This window comes from Anoplopoma fimbria, chromosome 12, assembly GCF_027596085.1.
Source record: "Anoplopoma fimbria isolate UVic2021 breed Golden Eagle Sablefish chromosome 12, Afim_UVic_2022, whole genome shotgun sequence".
Classification (NCBI taxonomy): Eukaryota; Metazoa; Chordata; class Actinopteri; order Perciformes; family Anoplopomatidae; genus Anoplopoma; species Anoplopoma fimbria.
In genome coordinates this window covers 15017520-15042213 of record NC_072460.1, presented here as the reverse complement: position 1 = coordinate 15042213, position 24694 = coordinate 15017520, and the positions used below count along the sequence as shown (strand labels likewise).

General features: G+C 40.6%; 4 protein-coding genes across 5 annotated transcripts in view; 3 read left to right on the top strand and 1 right to left on the bottom strand.

The window, feature by feature from the left end:
- Positions 1 to 888: 888 nt before the first annotated feature.
- On the bottom strand, positions 889 to 5965 carry LOC129099733 (F-actin-capping protein subunit alpha-1-like). The gene is made up of 10 exons (XM_054609082.1): positions 5698 to 5965; positions 4616 to 4679; positions 4420 to 4471; positions 4159 to 4222; positions 3868 to 4074; positions 3154 to 3233; positions 2893 to 2971; positions 2717 to 2788; positions 2477 to 2539; positions 889 to 2387 (listed from the first exon to the last, which is right to left on the bottom strand). Exons 1-10 carry the CDS (start codon positions 5734 to 5736, stop codon positions 2247 to 2249), a joined length of 861 nt encoding a protein of 286 aa, XP_054465057.1. The 5' UTR covers positions 5737 to 5965; the 3' UTR covers positions 889 to 2246.
- Positions 5966 to 6242: 277 nt separating this feature from the next.
- Positions 6243 to 15362, top strand: apeh (acylaminoacyl-peptide hydrolase). 2 transcript variants are annotated; one of them, XM_054608992.1, is made up of 23 exons: positions 6243 to 6336; positions 6712 to 6841; positions 7830 to 7956; positions 8053 to 8140; positions 8294 to 8369; positions 8486 to 8577; positions 9371 to 9445; positions 9570 to 9707; positions 9818 to 9909; positions 10002 to 10042; positions 10145 to 10266; positions 10482 to 10542; positions 10926 to 11023; positions 11184 to 11235; positions 11408 to 11496; positions 11652 to 11790; positions 12410 to 12493; positions 12927 to 13007; positions 13374 to 13462; positions 13763 to 13953; positions 14221 to 14323; positions 14411 to 14517; positions 14621 to 15362. In XM_054608992.1, the coding sequence occupies exons 1-23, from the start codon at positions 6325 to 6327 to the stop codon at positions 14730 to 14732; spliced, it is 2199 nt and encodes a 732-aa protein (XP_054464967.1). In that variant the 5' UTR covers positions 6243 to 6324; the 3' UTR covers positions 14733 to 15362. The 2 variants fall into 2 exon arrangements, with proteins under 2 accessions (XP_054464967.1, XP_054464966.1); XM_054608991.1 differs by having other exon boundaries at positions 6284 to 6336; positions 6629 to 6841.
- A 320-nt stretch (positions 15363 to 15682) lies between these two features.
- On the top strand, positions 15683 to 20018 carry tlr9 (toll-like receptor 9). The gene is given in 5 exon segments (XM_054609063.1): positions 15683 to 15750; positions 16065 to 17445; positions 17726 to 17749; positions 17752 to 19037; positions 19148 to 20018. Coding segments are annotated over 5 exon segments (2901 nt in total). The 5' UTR covers positions 15683 to 15747; the 3' UTR covers positions 19355 to 20018.
- A 3547-nt stretch (positions 20019 to 23565) lies between these two features.
- The window catches only part of LOC129099457 (ERC protein 2-like), a 138834-nt gene continuing 137705 nt past the window's right edge, over positions 23566 to 24694 (top strand). Inside the window, exon 1 of the mRNA XM_054608706.1 lies at positions 23566 to 24429. Within this exon, the coding sequence (XP_054464681.1) occupies positions 23566 to 24429 (864 nt within the window). The remainder of the gene's footprint in view (positions 24430 to 24694) is intronic.

The following is a 24694-nucleotide window of genomic DNA, read 5'->3' as shown; positions in this document are numbered from 1 at the left end:
TTTTATTTTCTTTGTATGAGCGACATTTTTTTTTCTCTTTGTCAGTTTGGCGCTTCATGGGGCCTATTAAACAGAGGGGGGTTGGGGGATCCGTCCCTTCTGCGCATGCGCGGGGGCTTCATGGCCGCTCGCTGTCCGTTGTTTTACAGTCCGAGTAGCAACGTTAGATTAGAGACTGGGATTAGAATTGACAGCATCGAGTAGGACTGGGTTTTTTCCACAAATGGGCAGTTAAAAAACATCTTAAAATTAAACAAGTAGTTCAATGCTCGTCAACTGAAAGATGGCGGGGAAACGAGACTGCACTTTGGTCACCGGTTCCGCCTCTTTTGCTTTGCCACCGGATTGTTTATCTGCATTCACCCATAGCCTACTCGATTGTGATTGGTCAATGCTTCTTGGACTACAAAACGGAAACCTGAACGCTTCCGATGACCGCATTTTGTCCCGTTGCCTACATATTCTTCATGTGAATGTACATGTGAATGTGGAATATGTTCATGAAATAAATTTGAATCAAAACCCTGTTTGGATATTAGTTTGTTACTCAGGACTATCTGAAGTTAGTCATATCTTTGAAGCACCCAGAGCTTAGAATAAAATAATACAACTTTAAATATAAAATATTATAAATATATATAAGTATCTAATGCTGTGACTCTGTACACAGACAAGGTGGCAGTGGATATAAGCTGTTACTGATGATTTTTTTTTTCTCAATAGGCTGTGTATACTCGTGTATAACAACGTAGTTCCAGAGGTTCCAAAACGTTGGCATGATGAATAAATTGTGATGCTGAGCAAGAGCAGTATACAGGATCTTCTTTTCTCAAGACTCAAGTCCCAAAAAATATTTGGAATGTAAAATAACAATTTAGCCAGGATGTTCAATCCATTTATTTTACAACAGAATGGGGCAGTATAGTCTTAAACTTCATAACTGATCGGCACACAGTTGTAGTGTGAGGGTTGAACACAGCACATGTACATGTATAGCTAACAAGTAACTGATCCAGAGTCAGCCTACTTAGACATTATGTAACACAGTATGGTGTGGCCTTACAGAAGTCATGTAATGATTAGTATCTTGCCTTACATGGCAACTGTGTTGGATTCACTTGGCATTGACCAATACATTTGTTACAGTTAAGAGTGCAATATTCTAAGACTGAACAAAAACCAGCATATTAAAATAGAAATTTGCATACATGGGAAGATGGAGTTCTTTACCATAGGAAAGACATTTTGGCAAATAAATCTTGGTTAATATGAGTATGTTTTCCTTTCACAAAGGAAAAGCTGTACAGCAATGGCGGTGTTGTTGCCGCAGTGACAGAACAGAGAATGCATTAAAGATGCAACAGCATAGAAGTTGCTTTATCTTAATTCAGTCATCATTGTTTGCATGGGTAGAGACACATACATCAGTGGAACTCAACAGAAAAACAAGGTAACACTCCCTCAGCCCTGATAGACACAGACAAACATACCGGTTTACAGTGCAGGAACAGAGCTATGCTGAGGATCATGCCACTCCTAAATGTTAACAGGTAGAATACTTCCAATTTCATTTAGGAGGTATAACTTAACTATAATTTGTCAGTTCACGATTACTCTAAGCTTGGTACCAGATACAATGTCAGATGACTTAGATTAATTTTCCTGTCAATGTCCTGATTTTACTTAATTATCCAATTGTCAATTCTACCATGCATGACAACCACAATGGAACAAAATCTTGAACAATGTCTTATTTCCCTGTCCTAAATCAAACCCTGATATGTGATGGTGTGCTTAATTTCTCTCATCAGATGCCTTGTGCCTTTACTCTGTGTGCTGAGATCTCCACTGTGACCTGATCACAGTCCTGCATGAGTCTAAGGAAAATATAGTGACTTCTGAATTTCGGGAGGTCCAAGATTACTTATACAGCAAAAGGGAGATCTACTTATTTTATGTAGCAGTCCTGAGCACAGCCATGCACATTGACCCAACCCATCTCTTTCACAACACACACCTAGAAGTAAACACATTCTCCAACCACTATTATCTTCATAACCGCAACTTCCTTACAGCAGAATATCCGTGCCTTATTGTCTGCAGATATACTTTTTTTTTTTTTTTTTTTTCAATTAATTCCTTGCCCCATACTGATATAGCTTTGCTTTGGTTAGTCCTTACGCATGTATATGCAGGGTGTGGGCCCAGTGGCGTGTGCGACTCTCTGCTAAGTGCCGGACCTTCCCCTAGGCATTCTGCATCTCTTTGCCAATTTTGTAACTTAGGATCTTATTCCAGTCGATCTTAGTGCGAGTGACAGGCAGCTGGCGACGCAGGGCCTTAAAGGTGGTGTCAGACATGGTCTGGTAGTTCTCACTGATTGCAGTCTGAAGGCAAAAAGGGGTGAAAACAAATGGAAAGTCAAATATATTTACATTTTAGTATATAAACGTGTAGTTAATAAAAGGTTGCTGACCTGGTAATCATTTTCTGCGTTCTCAATAATGTCGACAAATTCCTTGGCCGTCTGGCTTTCATTCTGTTGCAAAAACAAATACAGTCATCACCTTTTATTGTTCTTACAGAGATTGAGGACCACCTCTTTACATATTAAAAGAGGACACAGCCAGTCTTAAACTTTGTAAGCAACACTGGGTTTAAACCACTGCAGAAGAGCAGTTTAAAGACCGCTTATTTATACATTTTGTTTACTTACAGTCACTGGTATTGACTCCTCTACCTCCTTGTGGCTAACCAGCTGCACATTCCCATCTTCATAATAATGCACCTTGAGGCAGAGGAAAATTTAATTAATAAGCTGTAGTTTTTGAAAAATATCCCTCCTTGACTTATTTATCATTTCTGTAGCTAAGCGCACTGAATTAAATTCACCTGGATTTTCAACACTCCCACCACCTGAGCAGTGGACTGACCGATGGTAAGCTTCCACTCTGACCTACAGCGACCATTCCTGTGTTAGAGAACAGAAGAGAAGCCCAACATTACAAACAGACAGCAGCATCAAGAAGCTTAATAGAACTGGTCATTTATAACCTTTGTGATAAAGCTTTATTAAAAAAATATTAGCAACATATCCTTTTACATATATTCAGATAACCTTTTAAACATTTGTTTGCAGGGATGTCACTGTACCAGAAGTTCTTGGGTTGAAACTGATGTCCTTCAATGCAGGCTATGATTGTTTGCTGACCATCAACCGTTTTCCCATAAACCTGCAACACACAGATAGTACAGGTAAAATTTAGTCTATTCCTTAGATGACTATTGTAGAAGAAAGTTTTATATCTTTAACTTGTATTAACTGTATTCTTTTATATTGCCTTTGTATTCCTTCCCTTTCTGTCTCTAACAGCATCTCTGTCCACACAGAAACTATTTTACATTAATTAACAAACCTTTGTTAGTAAAACCTTTTGGTGTAATGTAAAGATTGCTCAGGCCAGCCCTTTAGGAGGTCACACCTTAATGTAATTATCACCTTCTCTTTCTGTGGAACAGACTGTATGGAGCCTATGTAAATCCACTACTATAGACTTGTGAGTTTGATTGTCAGACCCAAGTGACTCTTTGACTGACAATGAATACATATCTTAGGTGCTGATTGATCAAAGGTCCTTTGTCCTTCCTGAGAAGCTTAGCCCAACCCACACCATTTGCTTTCCTATGGTTTCCTGTAACCCTGATTACAATATAGAACCTACTGTAGTCAGAGAGAATTCTACAACCTTGTTATGGAGTTATGTCTCCACTGCGCAGTGAATAAAGCTCATCTGAACCAGACACTGAATTTGACCTTAAAGAAACTTTTCTTCGACACTATTTTGTCACAATTTTCATGCGCCTTACCGTGCAGACTCCAGTTGGGTAGTGCTCTTTGACGTAGGCACTAAGGGAAGTATCACAGGCATCTCTCCAGCTTCTCAGGGCCGTCTCTCCTTCATATGGCTGCACGTCGCTCACCTCTTTTCTAAGGTGGTCAAAGCGGAACGCCAAACGGTTGCGTGGGTCCAGGAAACGTCCCTGGCCTAAGTCACCATGCTCTGTGATCAAGACCTATCAATAAGGGAGAGGAAAGACTGAAGACGTCTGGCTTTGCTCCTCTAGGATAAATAGGAAAGACATAAAAATGAAACATACCGGCTCATCGTAGCCCTCTAGTTTGGCAGGAGTAAACTGATCCATGTTGTACTGGGCAAAGGAGCTGGACAAATAGAATGGGCGAAATGGTACAGTAGGCATTAATAACATGACGACAAAAATACTTCAACAAATGTTTTCCCCTCGTCATGCTCACATTCCTCACTGCCTAATTTATAATCCACAATTTGTTGCTCGTTTGAAAGGTAAATCATGAGTATTTGAAATTTCTGACGTTTGTCTTAACAGAGTGTTACTTACTGTGATGCCCCCTCCCTGAGGAGGTTGTCATTGTTGAGAAGAAGCCGCACATCTAGCAAGACAAAGAAAACTATGCATTACATTGCTCTTAACAGGTAAAATAACAAAATATCATTATCGGAGGCAAATTATATTATAATCTACTAAAGATAGCACTATTATCATGTGCATCTTGTCATAATCAGCTACTTCTTACCATTGAAGACCTCATTGAATTCTCCCGGGGGGGCATGAGTCACAAAGTTGGCCGCTATGCGGACCTAAGGCAGCAAATGAAATGCAACAAATTAATGAAGTTATGATAATATGAAATGCTGTATAATCAGTACAATGAGAGATGTTACAAACCTATATTTTACATAGAATTAGGGTTTTCATTCCTCAATGAGAAAAACAAATATGTACTCAAACATCAACAAGTCTACAATCAAAAAAGTGAAGATTTACTACCAATTTTGTTGCAGTTGTCGCCTCATCATATTTCCAGAGCTGACACTAAGATGCACTAAGATGTGAGCCTTTTTCTTATGATAAAGCCAACTTAACATTTTTGTTTTAAATCGGTTGTGTTTAAACTGGGAATGACTATATTATCTTTATAAAAAGTTAAAGTCACTTGACAATAACAAAAAAGCAGCAAGCATGTTTCATGAAATAGTTAACTTCAGAGAGTATAATTGAGATAAAAATTGAAATAAGAGCCCCTTGTAATTTGGAAGGAAACAAAGGAATAATTAGTAACACACTGCATTAGAAAGGGCTGATCTGGACTGTTTGACACACCTTATTCCCAAATATTTCTCCATGTTTTTGGGCAGAATGTCGAGAATGTTTGTATAAAGATTGCAATTTCTGTAGAAGAAAAACTGCAACATCTGTCATTGATAATAATTTGTGCTTTGCCCATAACTGATCATGTGTCTCCATCCATCTACATGATGACTGTCATGTGATGTAATGATTCAGACTTCAAGCTCATGTTTGACCCACAGATCCAAAGCCAGCATTGCATGAGAGGAATGCGTGGCCCGCACTGTGATGACTGCAGACTGGCATGGACACTGCAGCCATTAGAAGGTTTTCAGTAGGAGTGCTAGCCGACTATGAGCTAGTTAGCTGCTGGTAGCTTAAACACACCAGTTCATCCCTTCAACACGTGACCACAAACTGTCACTCTGCCCGAAACTTAGCCGTCAGTTCGTGTAAACATCTAACACGCGTAGCCCCCTACAAATGAGAGGAAATAGCGTGAAGCAGAGAGTTAAAGAGTCTTCAAACCTTCTCGTCGTCTGACAGCGGCTCCTCAAAGTCAGCCATCTTGGCTCTTTGTGACCCCACCTACCCCAGCTGACTGACAGCGGCACTGCGTTTGTTGTTATTCACGCACAATACATTTTATGAATACGAGCCAGAAAGTAATTTTAAATCACGTCTCGTACAAAGTATTATATGACTGTGCTTGGACACTAAATTCAATTACTTTGCATAAGACATAAGCCCAATATTACGGCTTTGCAACGCAAGAGGGCGGAAAAACTCAGTTCTTTAATTTGTATACTGCTTCCTGTTGGGTGTTGTAGAGAGGAAATCACTTCAAAATAAAAGTATTGGCTTATGTGACTACTTTGAATAAACGTTTATATTTGATAAACTACGTTGCTAGTTGACTGACTTATTTTCTTTGTTGCTATATGTGATTTATCAGTCATTATTTGTTCCTAAATTCCAGTATTTTGGTTCAGCCAGGAACTGCTCGACAGGGACTTTATCTTATTTTCTAAGTTGAAACCGGAAGCTGAAACAGGCCTTTCGTTTGTTTGTAGTTAACTTTGTACGGGAGCTCCGTAACTCCTCTATTGTGCTCCCAACCGCTCTAACTGACGACACAGGCCAACCGTCGCTGTCATGAAGTCACAGGTTTGATTGGACTTCACCGACTAACTACTTATTCTCTGCCTCTGAAATGCCAAACACAAATAAACCTCCTATTGGTGCACATGTAGCCACAGCTGTTGTTAATTACGCTGTCATTGATTTGGGATAATTGATAAATTAACGTGAAACTCGTAAACACTGGTCCGGTGGGTTGGGTCAGTTGCCACAGGAAGTGCCTGGTCACGTGGTCGCTTTGTTTTGTTACCGGGCTAATGAGTGTGCACTGTTTGATTTGTGGTAAACTGTGTTGACTTTACAAACTCGTGCATGACAGGGTAGCTTCCTAGCCGGGACATGATGCTCGCGTCACTGAGGCGTGACGTCAGTGCGATGATCTGTTCTGGTGCTTGTCGTCAGGTGATGACCAACCCGGAGGAGATTGCCAGACTCTACAGAGGACTCAGTCTCTTCCCTTCTCTAAGCAGAGCAGACGTGGGACCTGTCGTCACCTCTCAGTATGGGGGCAAATACAGCAACATCTACACAGGTAGACTCAGCCTGTGACATGACATGACATTATATTACATTACATTACATTACAGTCATTTAGCAGACGCTTTTATCCAAAGCGACTTACAATAAGTGTATTCAACATAGGTATTCAAGAGAACTACTAGTCACCAGAAGTCATAAGTGCATCTCCTTTCTTAAACAAGCATCTAAGAGCATAAACCAGAGCAAAAGTACAGTGCAGTAAAAAACTAATAGGAATACAATAAGTGCAACAAACTAATATGAATACAATAAGTCCAACAAACTAATACAAATACAATAAGTGCAACAAACTAATAGGAATACAATAAGTGCAACAAACTAATAGGAATACAATAAGTACAACCAACTAATAGGAATACAATAAGTGCAACAAACTAATACAAATACAATAAGTGCAACAAACTAATACAAATACAATAAGTGCAACAAACTAATAGGAATACAATAAGTGCAACAAACTAATATGAATATAAGTGCAACAAACTAATACAAATACAATAAGTGCAACAAACTAATACTAACACGAATACAATAAGTGCAACAAACTAATAGGAATACAATAAGTGCAACAAACTAATACGAATACAATAAGTGCAACAAACTAATACAAATACAATAAGTGCAACAAACTAATACAAATACAATATGTGATAAGTGGCTCAGGGTCGTACTTCTTGAAGAGGTGAGTTTTCAGCCTGTGCCGTAAGATGGGCAGCGACTCTGCTGTCCTGACGTCAGTGGGGAGTTCATTCCACCACTGAGGGGCCAGGACAGAAAAAAGCTGTGACCGGGTGGATCGCCCGCAGGGACCTCAGAGCGACGGGGCAACCAATCGCCCCGAGGCAGCAGAGCCAAGTGGTCGGGCGGGGGTGTAGGGCTTGACCATGGCCTGGAGATAGAATGGACATCCTAAGATCATCAGATCTCTGTATGACCATTCATGTTGATCACATTCTTTTTATCTGCTTTCTTTTTTGCAGAATGGAGCCAGCGTGATCTGGACAGGAATGAAAATGTCAAGTTTTGCAGACAATACATTGTATTCCACGATGACAAGTCGGTGGTCTACTCTGGAGCCTCGGGAAACTGCACTGAAATCAAAGCAGAGTATGTAAACATTTTGTCATTTTGTTTGGAGTGGGCTTGAATATGTTTGCCATGCATCCAACCCATGTCTCATCAATATGTTTGCCCCCCCGTCAGGTTGCTAAGTAAGGATTCCCCCTCAGGTGAAATGAAGGCTGTTGTCAGAGAGTGCACAATCAAAGGAGAGGACAAACAGTTTCTGGAGGTGTGTGGCTGTCTGTCTGGCCCCCTCTATGGGGCTCACCTGTATCTCTGCTCCTCTTTATGTACCACCATGAGGTTTAAAACCTCATGTGACTTTGCACTTCGAACCCAAGATCTTTGACTATCCTCTACTGACCTCTTTGTGACCCTTCAGATCTGGAGTAAAAACATAAAGATGAAAAGCATCAATCTAACTGCCTTAAAGAAGCATGGCAAAGTCTATGAAGATGGTAAGTTAACTGCACTTGAATCTGCATATTTTCTTTTGTTAACAAATTTATTTGAAAGCGTGCTTAGAACGAGTCAGTCAAGATGTTAACCACACTGTGTTTTGTATCTCTTCTAGACCAGTTTGGCTGTTTGGTTTGGTCCCACTCTGAGACCCACCTCTTGTATGTAGCAGAAAGGAAGAGACCCAAGGCAGAATCCTTCTTTCAGGTCTGTCAGCAAATCTATATTTAAGGGTAAATCAGCACCAAATCACATTGTGCAGAGAACTGCTGCTTTGCTTTCTATAGGTTGCAAATCAAGAATTTAGAGTCTCCCTAATATCACTGCTGGGATTGTGTTTTGATACTGCACAGAGCATAGCAAACAGTCAAGCCAATTGTATCTATATATTGGCCAATATCACACATTTGCCTCAAGGGGATTTACAATCTGCACAGCATATGACACCCTCTATCCTTTGACCCTCAATTCACATAAGGGAAAAACTCCTAAATAACAAGCTTTTAGTAGATAAATGGTTCATGAATTGCCTTGTTGTTGTTTCACGTTGCTGTCTAGTCTGTTTTTGTTGTTGTAAGGAATTACATGAGAAAGTTTTTAATGCATGCTGGATGATACAAAATGACCTTGTTGGTGGACTAATGGCCTCTGCAGATGCACACTCACCAAACCTGATCAAATATATTTCAAAGGTTGTTGCACACCATTTGTTTTAAGCTTATTGCTCAAGCGTAATAGCAATGCAAACCTGGGCATTTCGTGAATGGTATCCGTTTGAATGCACCCCAGGTATTTTCCATTGCCTTTCAAAAGCAAAATACCTTGACAACAATGATTGCAATGTTGCCATAAGAGTAGTGAAGCAAGTGTTCTGCCTGTATGTGATTGAGTGTTGATTCATTGACCATTTTCCATAGTGGGTAGATGGGATTTGTGTAATAGAAAGTTCATACTAGTAGGTAATAACTCAATATTCTATGTTTTATTATCTGTTTTCTAGAATGAGTCACCAGAGTTGTCTTCTATTGGGGATGAGGAGGAGACCATGAGAGTGGAGAAAAAAGAGTCTGTAAAGGTGAATGCAAACAATTATTTAGAAACACAAGTGATTTTAGTTAATCAAAGGCTGTATTCAACATTCTTAGGTTACATTCCTCTCTAGCCTAACTTGTTGTGTTTTTGCTTCATCACCCCTGCAGGGGGAGCAGTTTGTCTTCTATGAGGACTGGGGAGAGGCACTGGTTGGTAAGAGCTGTCCAGTGCTTTGTGTTTTGGACATCGAGGGTGACAACGTCTCTGTGCTGGAGGGGGTGCCTGAGAACATCTCACCTGGACAGGTTGGTACAGCAGTTTGTGTGATGATGCATGTTTTATTTTGCATGTATAGTTTGCTCATACCCCCATACTCCTGTGGTTGCTTTCTCTTTTTGTTAATTTGTCTCTGCAGGCATTTTGGGCCCCGGGAGACACAGGTGTGGTGTTTGTGGGCTGGTGGCATGAGCCTTTCAGAATTGGGCTCAAGTACTGCCCCAACAGGAGGTGATTACTGTTCACATCAATCAAAGAGAAGAATTAAAGCTGGCTTTTTAGAAATTACTTCAAGTTATCCATGTTTTCCTTTTCTCTGTCAGGTCATCTTTGTTCTATGTGGATCTTACTGGTGGGAAATGTGGTAAGGGAATGTTTGTCTTATTATATTTAAAGAAAGATATAGCTGGATTCTGTTATTATTACTGCATATGTTCATGTTTATTGTATTTGTTGTGTCCCTCAGAACAGCTAACATCAGGCACCAGTGCAGTGTGCTCCCCCAGGCTGAGCCCAGACCAGTGTCGGATTGTCTACCTGGAATGTTCTGTCTATGGACCACACATGCAGTGCAGCAGGCTCTGTATGGTAAGAAAGGATGGGGCCTCTTTTTCACATAAGACACAATAAAGTTCCATTCCTGCATTTTACTCACTGAAAAGAATAATTAGGAATGAACGTTTCTTGACACAATGCACCATCTGCTGTTTTCTGTTATGTAGACATGTTGAAGAAATATATTTTTTAATTTATACATATGATTCATACTATGCTTTCCTCTGTTCTTGCATATTTTACTTTAGTACGACTGGTATACTAAGAAGACTTCAGTGGTGGTGGACGTGGTGAAGAGGCCTGGAGAGGGTAAGGAATATTTGATGGTCACGTGAGTGCACCTTTCTCATGCCTCATGTTATCGATCCATCTGCCCGTACCGAGCGCATTATTTGACAGGAATGCCTTGAGGAAATTTCTCCCTCACCTGGCACTAACATCCACTGAGATTTAATGATAAACTGATTAGAATTTGGTGGGCAAAGGTCACTGTGACCTCACAATGCTAATTATGATAATTTCACCAAAAATGTCTATAGGGGTATAAAGATGAAATGATAACATTTTGGGCAGACATGGATGTAAAATGAAACTTGATATAGACCAACAGACATACAACTGTGAGGCAGTCATTCTAGTTTAATTATATATCAAACTTGTTTGTATTTGTGTGTGTTTGTGTGGCTTTACAGATGGCTTTACTGGTATCTACAGCTCTCAGTTGTCCCCCCAGTGCTGGTCAACTGATAGTCAGCGTATTATTGTTGCATGCCCTCAGCGCAGCCGCAAGGTACAGTCAACTCCTGGGAAGTTTCTTATTATTATGATACAAATTGAACAATATTTATATATTTTTTTCTGATAACTCAATCTTTTCCACAAGAGAAAGTATTTAGACTGAAAACATTGTTGTTATTCTGAACCTGAAAAAGTTGTTGTTTCTCTTGTAGGATCTGTTGATGGTGGATATTAGCACAGGGAGCGTCACCTCTCTGACTTCAGGTGAGACAGACACATTTATCGGCCTTGGTGTAACTCATGCTCATGTCTAGACATTGTTGTTTGGTGTTTACAGTCTCTAACAGGTGATTTGCCTTCCACATCGGTGTTCTGGGAAGCTTGGGCACGTTTATTTCAACCTTTGTGTCTCATGATGTTCTTTGTTTGTCTGTAGAGACTGATGTTGGTAGCTGGTGTCTGCTGAACATACAGAGAGATTTGATGGTGGTCAGCTGCTCCTCTCCAAACTGCCCTCCTAGTCTGGTAGGATAAAGGGGTCTTTATTTGATTGATCACATTTGTATATAGATGATACTTATTATGCTATTGCAGGAATACATTTTTGGGATGGGGTTTTGGGGGACTTAGTCAAAAATGATTGTCTTTTTCACATATTGCAATGTAATTTATTTGTCCAGAGGGTGGGTTTCCTTCCGGCAAGGGATTCTCGGGAGGAAGTGGTCTGGGTTACTTTGGAAGACTCTCAGACAATGCCAGAAATTGATTGGCAGATCTTGACTTTCACCCCTCCACCAGAGCAAGACAACAGTCAATACCGTAAGAATGACATTTATTTTGGTTTCTTAGTATCTACACTCAGAATTCCTCAGAGAATGACCTGAAATACTTTTTTTTTTTTTTTTTTTTTGTCAAATGGTCTGAAGGGATACAGTTAGGTTGGTCCAAACTCCATTTTGTTTCACATACATGAAGTGTACAGAATATGTAAAAAAAACTCCTCCACACACACACTCTGCAGTCCAGAGAATTGAATCATCCCTTTTTAAAAAGTGAGGATTATAAAGTCTCAAAGTTCTATTGCAAAGTTATCCCATTGGATTACATAAGCTTGGACAGGTTGTCAGGAGGTATATATAATAACTGGGGCTAAAGGTATAGTTAACAGCCACCTGGCTTTTTACACAATAAACATAGGCTAAATCTAATCGTGGCTGGGTTTAATAGATTTGTACAAAATGATGCGATAATAACCATTGTGATAAAACCGCAGGCAGTTATGTTTACACAAGATGGAATAAAGGAGTTTGCAGGATGAAGCTCCTAAGCTGAATGGTTTGTTTTAAGTCAGAAAGAATATGATTTAGTTGTCTATGGGAGAGATAAAGACCAGCGTATGTAACTTATAGGACTATCTGTTTTCTTTTCTATATTCCAGCCGGCCTTGACTTTGAAGCTTTGCTGATCAAACCAAAGGAGGTTCAAGATGGAGTGAAGCTACCTCTTGTTGTTACTCCTCATGGTTGGTTACTCTCATTATGGTTCTGTTGTCAATATTATTTTTCTTGTGGGAACAAAATCATCTCTTAGATAGTTTTAAACAATTGATAATTGTTGTACAGTTTCAACTTAATGCAGTATCTACAAAAAAACTAAATGATTATAGAAATTTAGCTTCCATTCAAAGTGCTATGAGTCAGTGCTGAGGTGGAAATTTGGATCTGTTTCTGTTCAGTCAAGTGCTACTGCGACAGATAAGATGGGCAATGACAACAGAGGTTGCTATGACAATAGTGCCCTTAGTAACCGTTTAATCCTACTCTCAAAATCAAGATTGGTCTTTAATATTCCTGAGGTGGTGTATATATCAATTTGAGTCTACATGCAATGTTATCTGTGGCATTTTGATACAAACTGTCACTCTGTATTTTACACAAACTTGTTTTTTTATTTAGGGGGTCCTCACTCAGTGATTGTAGCTGACTGGCTTCTGTCCTCATCTGTGCTGTGCAGGATGGGCTTTGCTATATTACTGGGTATGTTCATATGTAAATGTGTGGAGTGCTTTTTCGTGAGACATCTGAGGCTGATCATCCATAGGATATGTACTCTATGTGTAAAAGAGGATTAAAGGTTCACATGCTGTCTCAGAAAACAGAATAAGTTTGGCTAGGCTTTAAGACTACAAAAAGTATATATTTCCATGGTCACTTCATAAAACACATTATTGGCCATAACTCAAGAATTCATTTTGACAGATTCAGACAAATGTTTAATAGGATAAAAAGATGAAGTAATGACATATTGTACAGTCATGGGTGTAAACTAAAACTTGACTGGTTGGTGGAGGCATACAGCTGCCACATGGTTATTTTAGTTTTGTTTGTTGTTTTTTTGCTTAGTGAACTATCGCGGCTCTCTTGGCTACGGCCAGGACAATATCCTCTCATTACCTGGAAATGCTGGCACCCAGGATGTCAAAGATGTTCAAGTAAGAATAAAACATAGGACAGAGCAACAATCCTTTTTTAAAAACGATTAGCATTTTCTTTGTGTCATTAAATAGATCATCATGTATGTTTTACTCCTCCTGGTAAAAATGACTTATATTGTTGCTCTTTGTTTTAACTGTTGATTTTAATTGCTTTCTATAAATAGTGGAGGTAAGTTGACATAGTTTAAGTCATTTTGTTTTTTTGTCTTTGTTCTTCTCCCCCAACTTGTGATTTTCATGTGACTTCTCCACCCCAAATGATCTCTCACAGTTTTCCTCTTTTTTTCTTCCTACCAGTTTGCTGTTGAAAGTGTTCTGAAAGGTGACATGTTCGACATGCAGAAGGTGGCAGTTTCTGGGGGCTCCCATGGTGGTTTCCTGGCCTGTCATCTGATTGGCCAGTACCCAGGGTTCTACAAGGCCTGTGTTGCTCGCAACCCTGTCACTAATCTTGCCTCCATGATTGGCAGCACAGACATCCCAGACTGGTACATCCTGGCATGCACACTCCCACACCCTTGCCCACCCGTGTTTACTCATTTTGTGACTGTGCCAGTTGTGCACAATTTCTCATCTCTGTTTGAAGTCCTGACATACCACGCTGACAGCTGTGAGTTAGATAAAGGGCATGTGTCTGCCTCACTGTCAGGGAGGAAGTGTTCAATAATGCAGGAACAAAAGACCTCAAAGCCTTATTCCCTGTTTTTTTCTCTCTTCCTGTTGATGTATGCCTGATATATATATATTTTTTTCAGGTGCATGGTTGAGGCTGGCTTCGACTACAGTACAGACTCTCTACCTGACCCAGCTGTTTGGGAACAGATGCTGAACAAGTCCCCCATTAAACATGTCGCACAGGTATAAGTATTTCTGTGTATGTCTGTGCAATGTGGCTTCATTGGTGTTGTTTCACAATGTAGTAACCTAAGACGATCTCTCATTTAGGTACAGACACCTGTATTGCTTACCTTAGGGGAAGATGACAAGCGGGTACCCAACAAGCAAGGAATTGAATATTACAGAGCTCTGAAAGCAAAGCAGGTCCCAGTCCGGTAAGCAGCTTGTCAGAGTAACATGTTTTGTTAGTTTTGTCAGATATACACTGCACATTTTTTATTTTGTTCATTCACTAATGCTCTGGTGTTTTTTATTTAGGATACTATGGTACACAGGGAACAATCACTCTCTCTCCAAGGTTGATGCCGAGTCTGATGGCTTTATGAACATTGCTCTGTGGATAATTCAACATCTAAGTGATGGTAAATAACAGATAAATACATAGTGGTGTGCCAATGCTGTTGTTGTTACTGCTGCTGCAGGCAAAATACACTACTGTGTACAAGGGATGTTCTGCTCCTGTTTCCAGGACAATATGAGGTCCAATCCAAAGCCAAAGCATTGAATGTGCTCTCCAACCAGAACACACATTGTATTAATGCTCTTTACTTGTTTTCTATATTTGGCTATGGTGATTGCCACAATTGCTTCCAATAAGTGGATGGGAAAATATATTTTAACACGGCACTTGAATAAAAGCGGGTTTGATGCAGCTTTGATTAATCAGAAACACATTTTATTGATACAGTTTTTCCATTTTTCTTTTGCAGTCTTTACACACATACGCACAAATAAAATTCTCAGTGTGTTAGTTGTGTTTGAAGTTAAATAAAATAATCGTATAATCAAGCTTTTCATTGCTCATGTTACGGATTGTTTTAAAAAGAAATTACTCTTGATTTAATGGATTTCATGATACAGTGCACTTAATAAAGAGATCATAAAAATATTACCAGTGTTGAATGAATTCATAAACATTTGTTGAGATTGAAAAGGAGATTTGAAGCAGGTGATGTTGTTCCTTATACCTTTTATTTAGAATTGTACTGAATTGAGGAAGTCCACCAATAAAAAAAAAAAATAAAAAAAAAAACATTTTCTCTCTCTGTCCTTTCTTTGGTCCGTCTCTTCAGTTAAAAAAATAGAGCGTTGAGTAATTCTCTTTAAATACTCTTAAGTGGTTGTTAAACTGTTTAAGAATATTTCTTTTTAAATCACTTAACATATTTTCTGTATCTGATGCCCTATTTGAATTTGACGTAGGTCACATGATTTGCATGGCGCTGTCGTGTGTATATATATGACCACAGGCTTTCACTTCTCCATACATGTATTCAGTTTCTTGTCACTGCAGTGGCTTTTTAAATCTTCCCTCTCACCACCTGGATGAGACATTGCTTCATCTTGCTCCCGATCTGAACGTTAAGTTTCATGCTATACCTGTCATGGTAAGTAAGATAACATTTTGTTCTTCATTCATTTCCGTAACATTTTGTTCAGCCGTCAAAAATATAATGCATTTCACTGTAAGAAAATAATTGACCTCTATGGCTACATTTTATGGACAGACATAGCTGATTGGAAAGGCTTGAAAAAGCTAAGGGGATTTATTTACAGTTAGTACAACAGTAGGGTGTATATGGTAATATTGAGGAAACATTTTGTGAATATTCTTTAATTTCTGTGAAATTAAAATTGTCTGCTCGGACTGCATCTTCTGAAACATTGACAAAAAACTGAAATTAGGTTTTCTTTTTTTCAGGCTATGTGGAAAAATGTCCTCATCCTTTGTCAGCTTCTTCCATTAGTGAGGACCATAAATACAGTCTTCTTTCCATGTGACACTGATAGGAATACCACAACAGTAGACTGCTACGACAGACCACTCAAGCGTGTCCCCTTCATCAAGTCTACTACTGTAGTGTCACTTAATTTAAGTCGGACTAAGATACATCAAGTGGGGCAGCATTCTTTTTCGGGTGTCCCAAACCTTCACACTCTGAAAATAATGGGGAATTGTCAACCAGGTCGACTGAGAGCTTTGGAGGACCGCTCGTGCGAAATGGAGATCCACTATTATGCATTCAAGAGTCTACTGAAGCTTCAATTTCTGTATTTATCAGGAAACAGCCTCACCTCTATTCCCTGGTTACCTGAAAGCCTGAGGGTTCTTGACCTCCAGAATAATCGCATCTTCAACATCGTCCTCCCTTTAAATACTCCACATCTCGAAGAGCTCTTCCTCACCAAGAACTGCTTTTATGCAAACCCTTGCAACCAGTCCTTTAACATCAACGAGAGGGTTTTCAGAGAGCTCCCAAAGCTCAAAAACCTTACCTTAGGTTATAATAATTTTACCGCCATCCCTAAAGGGTTGCCACCCTCACTGGAGAGTCTGGATTTAAGAGAGAATACAATCACAGAGGTCTTAGAAGGAGCATTTGCCCACCTGACTCTCCTCAAGTTTTTGAATTTGGAGTGGAATTGCCAGCGCTGTGACCATGCAGCCAGACCCTGCTTTCCTTGCCCACAAAATCTCCCGCTACGCCTACATCCAAACTCCTTGTATGCTAAGAACAGCTCCATCACCTTCCTCAAGCTGAGAGGAAACTCTCTGAAAACATTTCCAGAGGGTCTTTTCCGGCCTTTGGAGAATTTAAAGAGATTGGATCTCTCTGACAACCTGCTGGCATATGCTATACGTAATGGCACCTTCTTTGACGAGCTGAAGGGCCTCACTTGGATTAGCCTCATCTATAACTATGAACCACTGAAGACGTTTCCGGAACTGATCCTCTCCCCATATATTGGAAATATGTCTGGTCTGCAATGTCTTCTTCTGAGTGGTAATTTTTTCCACGCGGTTTCAAGCGAGAGCCTTGATGTCGTGTCCAAACTACAAAATCTAACAAAACTAGAACTGAGAATGAACTTCATCAATACTTGTAACTTGGCATCTCTGAAGAAGTTACCGTTTCTAATCGATATTGACCTCTCCCAAAACATGCTTAATTTCCTTCCCTGCTGCTCAAGTCCCTCCTCTGTGATTGCGGAACAAGAAAGCTGTCAGAACCAGAAATTGTTCACACATAATTCTCCTGACCCACCCCTTATGCTAATAGATCGGAGAGCCACATCTGGAAGTGATACCTGGGAATCCAACCAGTCAAACAGGCTTGAATTGTTTGAGGACAGTGTGTCACAATTCAAATCTCTGTTAGACTTTAAAGACATTTTCTGCCGTGGTAAACTGCTGTTTGACCTGTCTCAAAATGACATAATGTCTATTAACAAAGAGGTGTTTGTTGGGATGGAAAATGCTGTTTGTTTAGACCTTTCCTTCAATTACATGAGCCAGGCATTGAAGCGCGGGCAATTTGAAAGCATGAAAAAATTAGTTGTTCTTGATTTGTCATACAATAGAATTGATCTTTACTATAAAGAAGCTTTAAGTGAGCTTACAACCACGCTGAAGGTATTAGACATTAGTAACAATGAATTTCACTTTAAAATGAGGGGCATGGGCCATCGTTTTGAGTTCCTTCAAAACTTGACAAACTTGGAAGTTCTCAGTCTGGCAAACAATGGCATTGGGATGCGAATAGATCAAAGGCTGATCAGCAGCTCTTTAAAGTACCTCTACTTCTATGGAAACCACCTGGACATTATGTGGGATCCTGATAACAACAAGTACACCCATTTCTTTCAAAACCTTACAAACCTCACCCACCTTGACATCTCCAACAATGATCTAAAGTCAGTCTCCCCAGAAGTGCTTTGTAACCTCCCAGAAAGCATAGAGACCCTCAGCATCAGTGACAATTTGCTGAACTATTTCCCATGGCCAAACATCTCAGCACTCACCAATTTATGTCACTTGAATCTCAGTCAAAACTTCCTCTTTTATTTGCCTCATAAAGTCATAGAATTTGGAGCAAATTTTTCTCTCTTAGACCTCAGCCACAATCGCCTTAGTAATATTCCTGAGGATTTCTTTATAATGGCAAAATCCTTGAAATACCTGTATCTCAGCCACAATCAGATCAAAGTGTTGAACCATCAGTTTTTCCCTGCCCCTTTTAAAAACGGTAGTGCCCTCCAGAAACTCACCCTGCATGCCAACCCCTTTAAATGTGACTGTGATACATCTTGGTTCGCGGACTTCTTGCGTACTACTCCGGTGCAGATTCCTTATCTCACCACATATGTACACTGTGATTACCCAGAGTCCCAGCAGGGCGTGAGTGTACTCTCTATGGACCAACGTTCCTGCTCGGACATATATGGTGGCTTAGCCTTTGTCGTTTGTTCCTTCTTTTCTGTGGCATTCACTGTTCTGCCCCTACTGAAGCATCTCTATGGCTGGGATCTGTGGTATTGCGTCCAGGTACTCTGGGCAGGACATAAAGGCTACTCCCAGCTCGCTGGTAGTGATTCGCATTATCTCTATGATGCTTTTGTGGTGTTTGACACAGAGAACCAGGCTGTGAGGGACTGGGTCTACAATGAGTTAACTGTCAATCTGGAGAACACAGATCACAGGAGGTTTTGTCTCTGTTTGGAGGAGAGGGACTGGATTCCTGGGCTTTCATGTATTGAAAATCTACATAATGCTGTCTACAGCAGTGTGAAGACAGTGTTTGTGCTGTCCAATGGCGGCACTGGTTGCAATACAGTGAACGGTGTGATCCGCCAGGCTTTCTTCATGGTTCAGCAGCGGCTTCTGGACGAGAAGGTCAGTAAAATTTACTTTTTATTTCCATAAGCAGTTTTTGGGTGTGAATCTTATCCCGTCTGAGTCATGTTTTCACAACACTAAATTATCTCTGATTTTATCCAAATAAGGTGGATGCAGCTATTCTGGTTCTGTTGGATGAGATGTTTCCAAAACTGAAGTACCTTCAGCTGAGGAAACGGTTGTGCAAAAAGTCTGTGTTGTCCTGGCCGAGAAACCCAAGGGCTCAACCACTTTTCTGGAACCGAATGAGAATGGCATTGTCCTTGGATAACCTCAAATTCTATGACAACAATATGAGTGAAAGTTTTATATGACTTCCTTTCAACTGCTAATAGAGAGCACTTTGTTGAAAAAGGCCCTTGTTGTTAGAAATATTTCCATTGCCTAGTTTTGACAAACTTACCCTCCTTAACATTGTCACATACTTAATAAGAGTAGGTTGATGTTTTTAATATGTAACTATATATTCTTTTAGAATAAAGGTCCTATAAATGGGATTCAGAGCATTAATAAAGCAGGAAACAGCTATTTGTAATGTAAAGATATAGTGGAGTTGTGGTTACTTGTGTAGAAAATGAAGTTGCTTTTCCACTGTGTGTGTTGTAATCCAAGGTTCTCTGTGCTTTGTTTACATTGCCAGGCCTGCCACGCATGCATCTTGGTGCATTTGAGTCTCTGTTGTATTGCACTGTCTAGCTAATGGCTAACAAGCAGTAACCACCGTTGCTGCTGTTTGTACTGTCTGATCTGTTTAGCTGCCAGCTCAGCGTCGCCATTGGGAGGCAGCAGATATGCTCTGATTTCCATATTGAGTACCTTTAAAACATAATGACTCTTCCATGTGCTGTAAATATTGTGTATTGTTGTATAGTGTCTGTTATCTAACAAAATATGATGTTGATTCTTTAGATAGCTTGGGCCAGGTCGAGACATGCTATTGTTGGCTGCAAATCAAGACACTGTACAATGAATGTACACATTAATATTGGAATATACAAATAAACTTGAATTGATTTCACTAGAGTAGCTCTATTTCATGTATTACAAAGGAGTAATGTAATGCAGTTGTATATAAAACACCCCTACCCACACTTCTCTTTGGTTAGATGTCTTGGAGGAAATGAAACTCATGATTATTGCATACAGGTCACAGATGACTGCATCTTCTGCTGCACCCATTCAAAGTAAGACAAGTCACCTGGCATTTTTCAAGAACTTCGAGTAGGAAATTTGGAACACATCTGGCTAGACTAGTTTTCAGGGCAAGTAAGTTTTACATAAGACATTCTGAAAGTTCCTTACCAGAATAGAAATGTCTGTGATGAATGACAGATGTGCATACATTGAAAGCAAAAACCCGCTGTTGCACGTCACACTTCTTGTTTCTTTTTTTTGTCTCGTGGCACGGTAATTCCATCCGACAAAACAGCATCACTTCTCTGAGAGTGAAACTCTGACCAAGTTATTCTTGCTCATTATCTGGGTGATTTATTTTAAGTGAATGAACGGTGATTGGACCAGCTGCAGTCTCCTTACCCTCTCAAGAGCAATCGAGGGCCCGGCCCAAGGTGCACAAATTTTAGTATATATATAGCATGTATAGCTAAATCCAATCGTGGTGTAATTTTAAGTTATTTCTTATGTATCAGCTTTAAAGCCCTGTTATTAAACTTGCCTTTTATGGCTTTAAATGTTCCCAATGTTGGCTGTTAGGGTAGGCTGTTTGTTGCCAGGTCTGCATAAAAAGTGTAATTCAATTTTTATTTAATTGAATGTACTTTTTTTTTCAAATGTGTGTTTGTGTATATAATACCATTCAAGCACCATGCCCTACTGACGCTCATGTAGGTGCAGTTTTATGAAAAAAAAGAAAAAGAAACCCTCCCATTGTTGCTGCTCGTGCTGCCCCACCACGCCGGTCGCGCACGCGCCAGCTTGGGAGAGCGCGCCCACGCGGACCCGATGGCAGGACAGGTCATGAGACAGCTGAGCCGATGAAATCATGGAGCCTGCGCCGAGGTCGGACCCGGTCCGGTTGGGACTTCATGGTGATGGAGAGATGCCTGCCCGGTAAGCTGGAGCACACGTCGCGTGCACACCTGGACTCCGTGGCATCATTTGACAACAGTATCTAAACAAATGCAACTGCATTCAATTTGTGTGGCAGATTAATTATTATGTAAGGCTTCTAGCTCGAAGTCATGTAGCCGTGTGCATATGAGCAAGAAACTAATCCTTCATGCCGTGGTCGTAGTGGAGTTATGCGGGCGTCTGTAATCATGATAAAGCAGTCCACTTTATAGTGTGTCCCTGATGTTTGCTGAGGGACTGAGGGAGATGCACGTTATCATGTAAATGAACGCGTTACGCTGGTGCAGTTTGGGTGGTGACTCCAGCTTTCCCTCCGCGGCAACAGCTGGCTGCCAACTAACAAGTAAGTGCAGAGGCTTGAGGCGAAGTGAGACGTCTCCTTACTCTGTTACAGCAGTCTGAGCATTTTTTATTTAGTATTTAATTGAATCAGTCGTGTTTGTCTTTTGCCAGAACTGGTTGACATGGAGTTCTACAGCCGCGTAAACTTTGCGCGTCCCCTTCGAAACTGCCCGAGACCTCCATCTTAATGTAAATGATATCTATTACATGAAGCAAAGCTTTAGTAGAAGCAGGCCAACATGTTTGTAGTTTACTTGTTTTGAATGGTTTACCGGTTCATCTGTCTGATTATATTTGAGTAATTGTTTTATATTTTATTAATTGTACCATTTGTGTTCCAAAATGACACACCGGCTTGATGGTTCCATTGCTGCACACAAGGCTACAGTCATTGTCTCAAACAATGATGGATAAGGGATTGACAGCTATGTTATAACTGACAAGCAGATTTAACCAATCTCTGGGTGGCATCGTGACTCAAAGCACCCAATCCTCTTGGATTAGAGGAGGGATTATGGTTTGGATTTGCCTCTGCTTTGCAGACAGTCCCCAATATCTGGTCCATCATGGACTGCGTTGTGCTTACTTTGATTTCCGTGGGATATCTACCTGCTTGTATTAATGAATTTTTGCCTCTAAGACAACAAATGGCCCAAAGATGTAAGCATAGTATATTACTTTAAATGCTGATTGTATCCTTATTTTGGCACAGTTTAAACATTATGTACTAGTCAAGAAAGATTTAGCTAAATTACAAGTGCCTCCCTTTGTCCATTTCTAATTGAATCCTAAGGTATGGTATGGTAGGTATAAAGTCAGACAATGAGCTTTGCAAGTACCTGTGAGGGATGGCAGATAATGTTGGTCTTCCAATTCCCTCTAGAGTCTGCGTTGGCCACAGATATTAGAAACCATGTGCTTCATGATGGTAGATTGAGTGCTGTCCTTGGTGCTGAAATGGACAAGCTGGTTACTTTCCCTGTTTTTTTTTCTTTCACCATGTACTGTGGTTCACATGACTGTGGTTGTGCAAGGTGTTTTGTACATAATAAATAAGAAACCGTTAGTATGCTACACCGCTAATCTATAGACTGATGATTAAACAGACTTTGTGTCACTGTCCTCCCATCAATCAAATCAGAGAGGATTACAGAGTACTGTAGTAATAGTCAATTTTTCACTCGATCAGTAGTCCCCAACACTGCTACTGTGGACCCACAGTATGGTTTGCTTATTACCTGTAGCCCCGAGCCCCGGCCACACCTGATTACCTGACGAAGAGGTTTTTTGTTGACCAAGACAACGAACCTTTCAGCTATTAATAGGCCACACCTGAGGGGGGAAAGAGGGGAAAAAGCAGGACTGTGAACTACATCAAGAATTTATAATTGTGATGTACTAAATATCTGTCTCTAACTGGTTCTCTGGATGATTCTCTGGCAACAAATATTTACTCTTAAGTCTGTAAGGTCTTAAATATTTGATTTCATGGAACCGTGAACCATGTAGAACCGTGTAGCAAACTTAGCTTGGTTACTTACTCTTATTATTGATAAGATAGTATCTGATTTAAATCATAATTCTTTCTCATTTCTTTTCCATTTTGTTATCGAGAAAAGGGTTTTGTAGAAACACGTCTTTATGATACCCAAAGTAAAGTAACAAAAAATTGTTTTGCTTTCAGTATGAACCTTATATTGGCAATAATACAATGATACCAGCCCTATGAACAATATGGTACTGCTGCTTGTGGTTATATTATTGAAATGAATTAGCTTTCTCTAAATATTTATCCTTCTTTTACCCGTACCTAGAATCCATGATGTCCTGCACTGGAGCTGAAACCACTAGACCTCTGGCCTTTTTGTCTGGGAGCCCTCTAGCCAACAGTCACTGCCATTTTCTACTAACAAGACTAAATGAGACTCAGCCTCAAGCCCTAAATGATCAAGAATGGACAGGTGAAAATTTAGAGGCCCAGAGGTGGCCTTTATTCTAAACCTTGTTCTACATTCTGTTTCCATTAACAGATATGAAAATAGTAGAAACTTTAACGGTCTCTTCTAAAACGTCCTCCTTTGCCATATGAAAAATGCCTTTAAATATTAGAGCCAAGCCCGCGCACAGCAAGCTGTCGGCTGGCCCAAAGAGTAGTGGGAACACTGATGGCAGCACATCTCATTCACGCTTTTCCAGATCCCCCAAACTGGGGAAAGGCAAACAGGCTGTAAGTTCAGCACCAGGCTCCCGTTCGGGGCTAGAACCAGGCTCTGTGTCAGGGGGTGCACCAGCACCAGCCTCTAAATTGGCTGCAGGTCAGGGTTTGGGGTCAAGGCCAGGTTCAAAGATCAAACCTAGCACAGCAGCAGACAAAGGAGCAACTCGTGGTTCAGGAACAGCTCCGGGGGGTAAAACCCTGTCTATGGAGAACATCCAGTCTTTGAGTGCCGCCTATGCAACTTCAGGCACCATGTACCCCTGTGAGCGAGATTCCTTGGAACCCTCTGGTGGGTATCCCAAAGGCACCATGACGCTGGGCAGGAGCACCAGCCGCTCCTCCTACACTAACCGAACAACAGCCATGGGCAGCACCCCAAACATCACCTCCTCTGGCGTACATCACCCTTCAGACTCCTACGGAGACCAGACCTTGCATCCTGCAAGGACTTCCAGTCTGCGGCGCCAGTCAGGGAGACAACGACAGGCACCTGATTCGGCTGGAGGGGGAGAAGATTCGTCGTTTGATCTCCAGTCTCAGCTGAGGGATCTGCAGAGGGAGAATGACAACCTGAGGAGAGAGCTGGATGTAGGGAGGGATGGAAGGACGGGCCCCAGCATGAACAATGTCAACTTCTGGAGCCCAGATGTGAAAAGAGACAAGGTGGTAAGGCGAGAGGAGGGGGTGAAGACCTCGGTTTTGAAGGACCAGTACAGGACTAACCAAGATGATTCGCAGGTGAGAAAAATGGCAAATTGTGGTTTGTTTCAAAAATGAGTCATTTCAACACCAACAGTCTTTATCTGAAAAGATGACATTTCTTAAATGGTGCGAATCTCATTTTGAAACAGAAATTTGCCTGCTCACACATCACATTAAGACTTTTTTGTCGACTTGCCCATCTCCTCTGTACATCATACCTCTCACATCATACCTTTTGTTCCTGTCTTCAAGGTTGCTCAGAAAGGCTTCTGTGCAGTTCATTTGTAAAGATGCTTGCCAC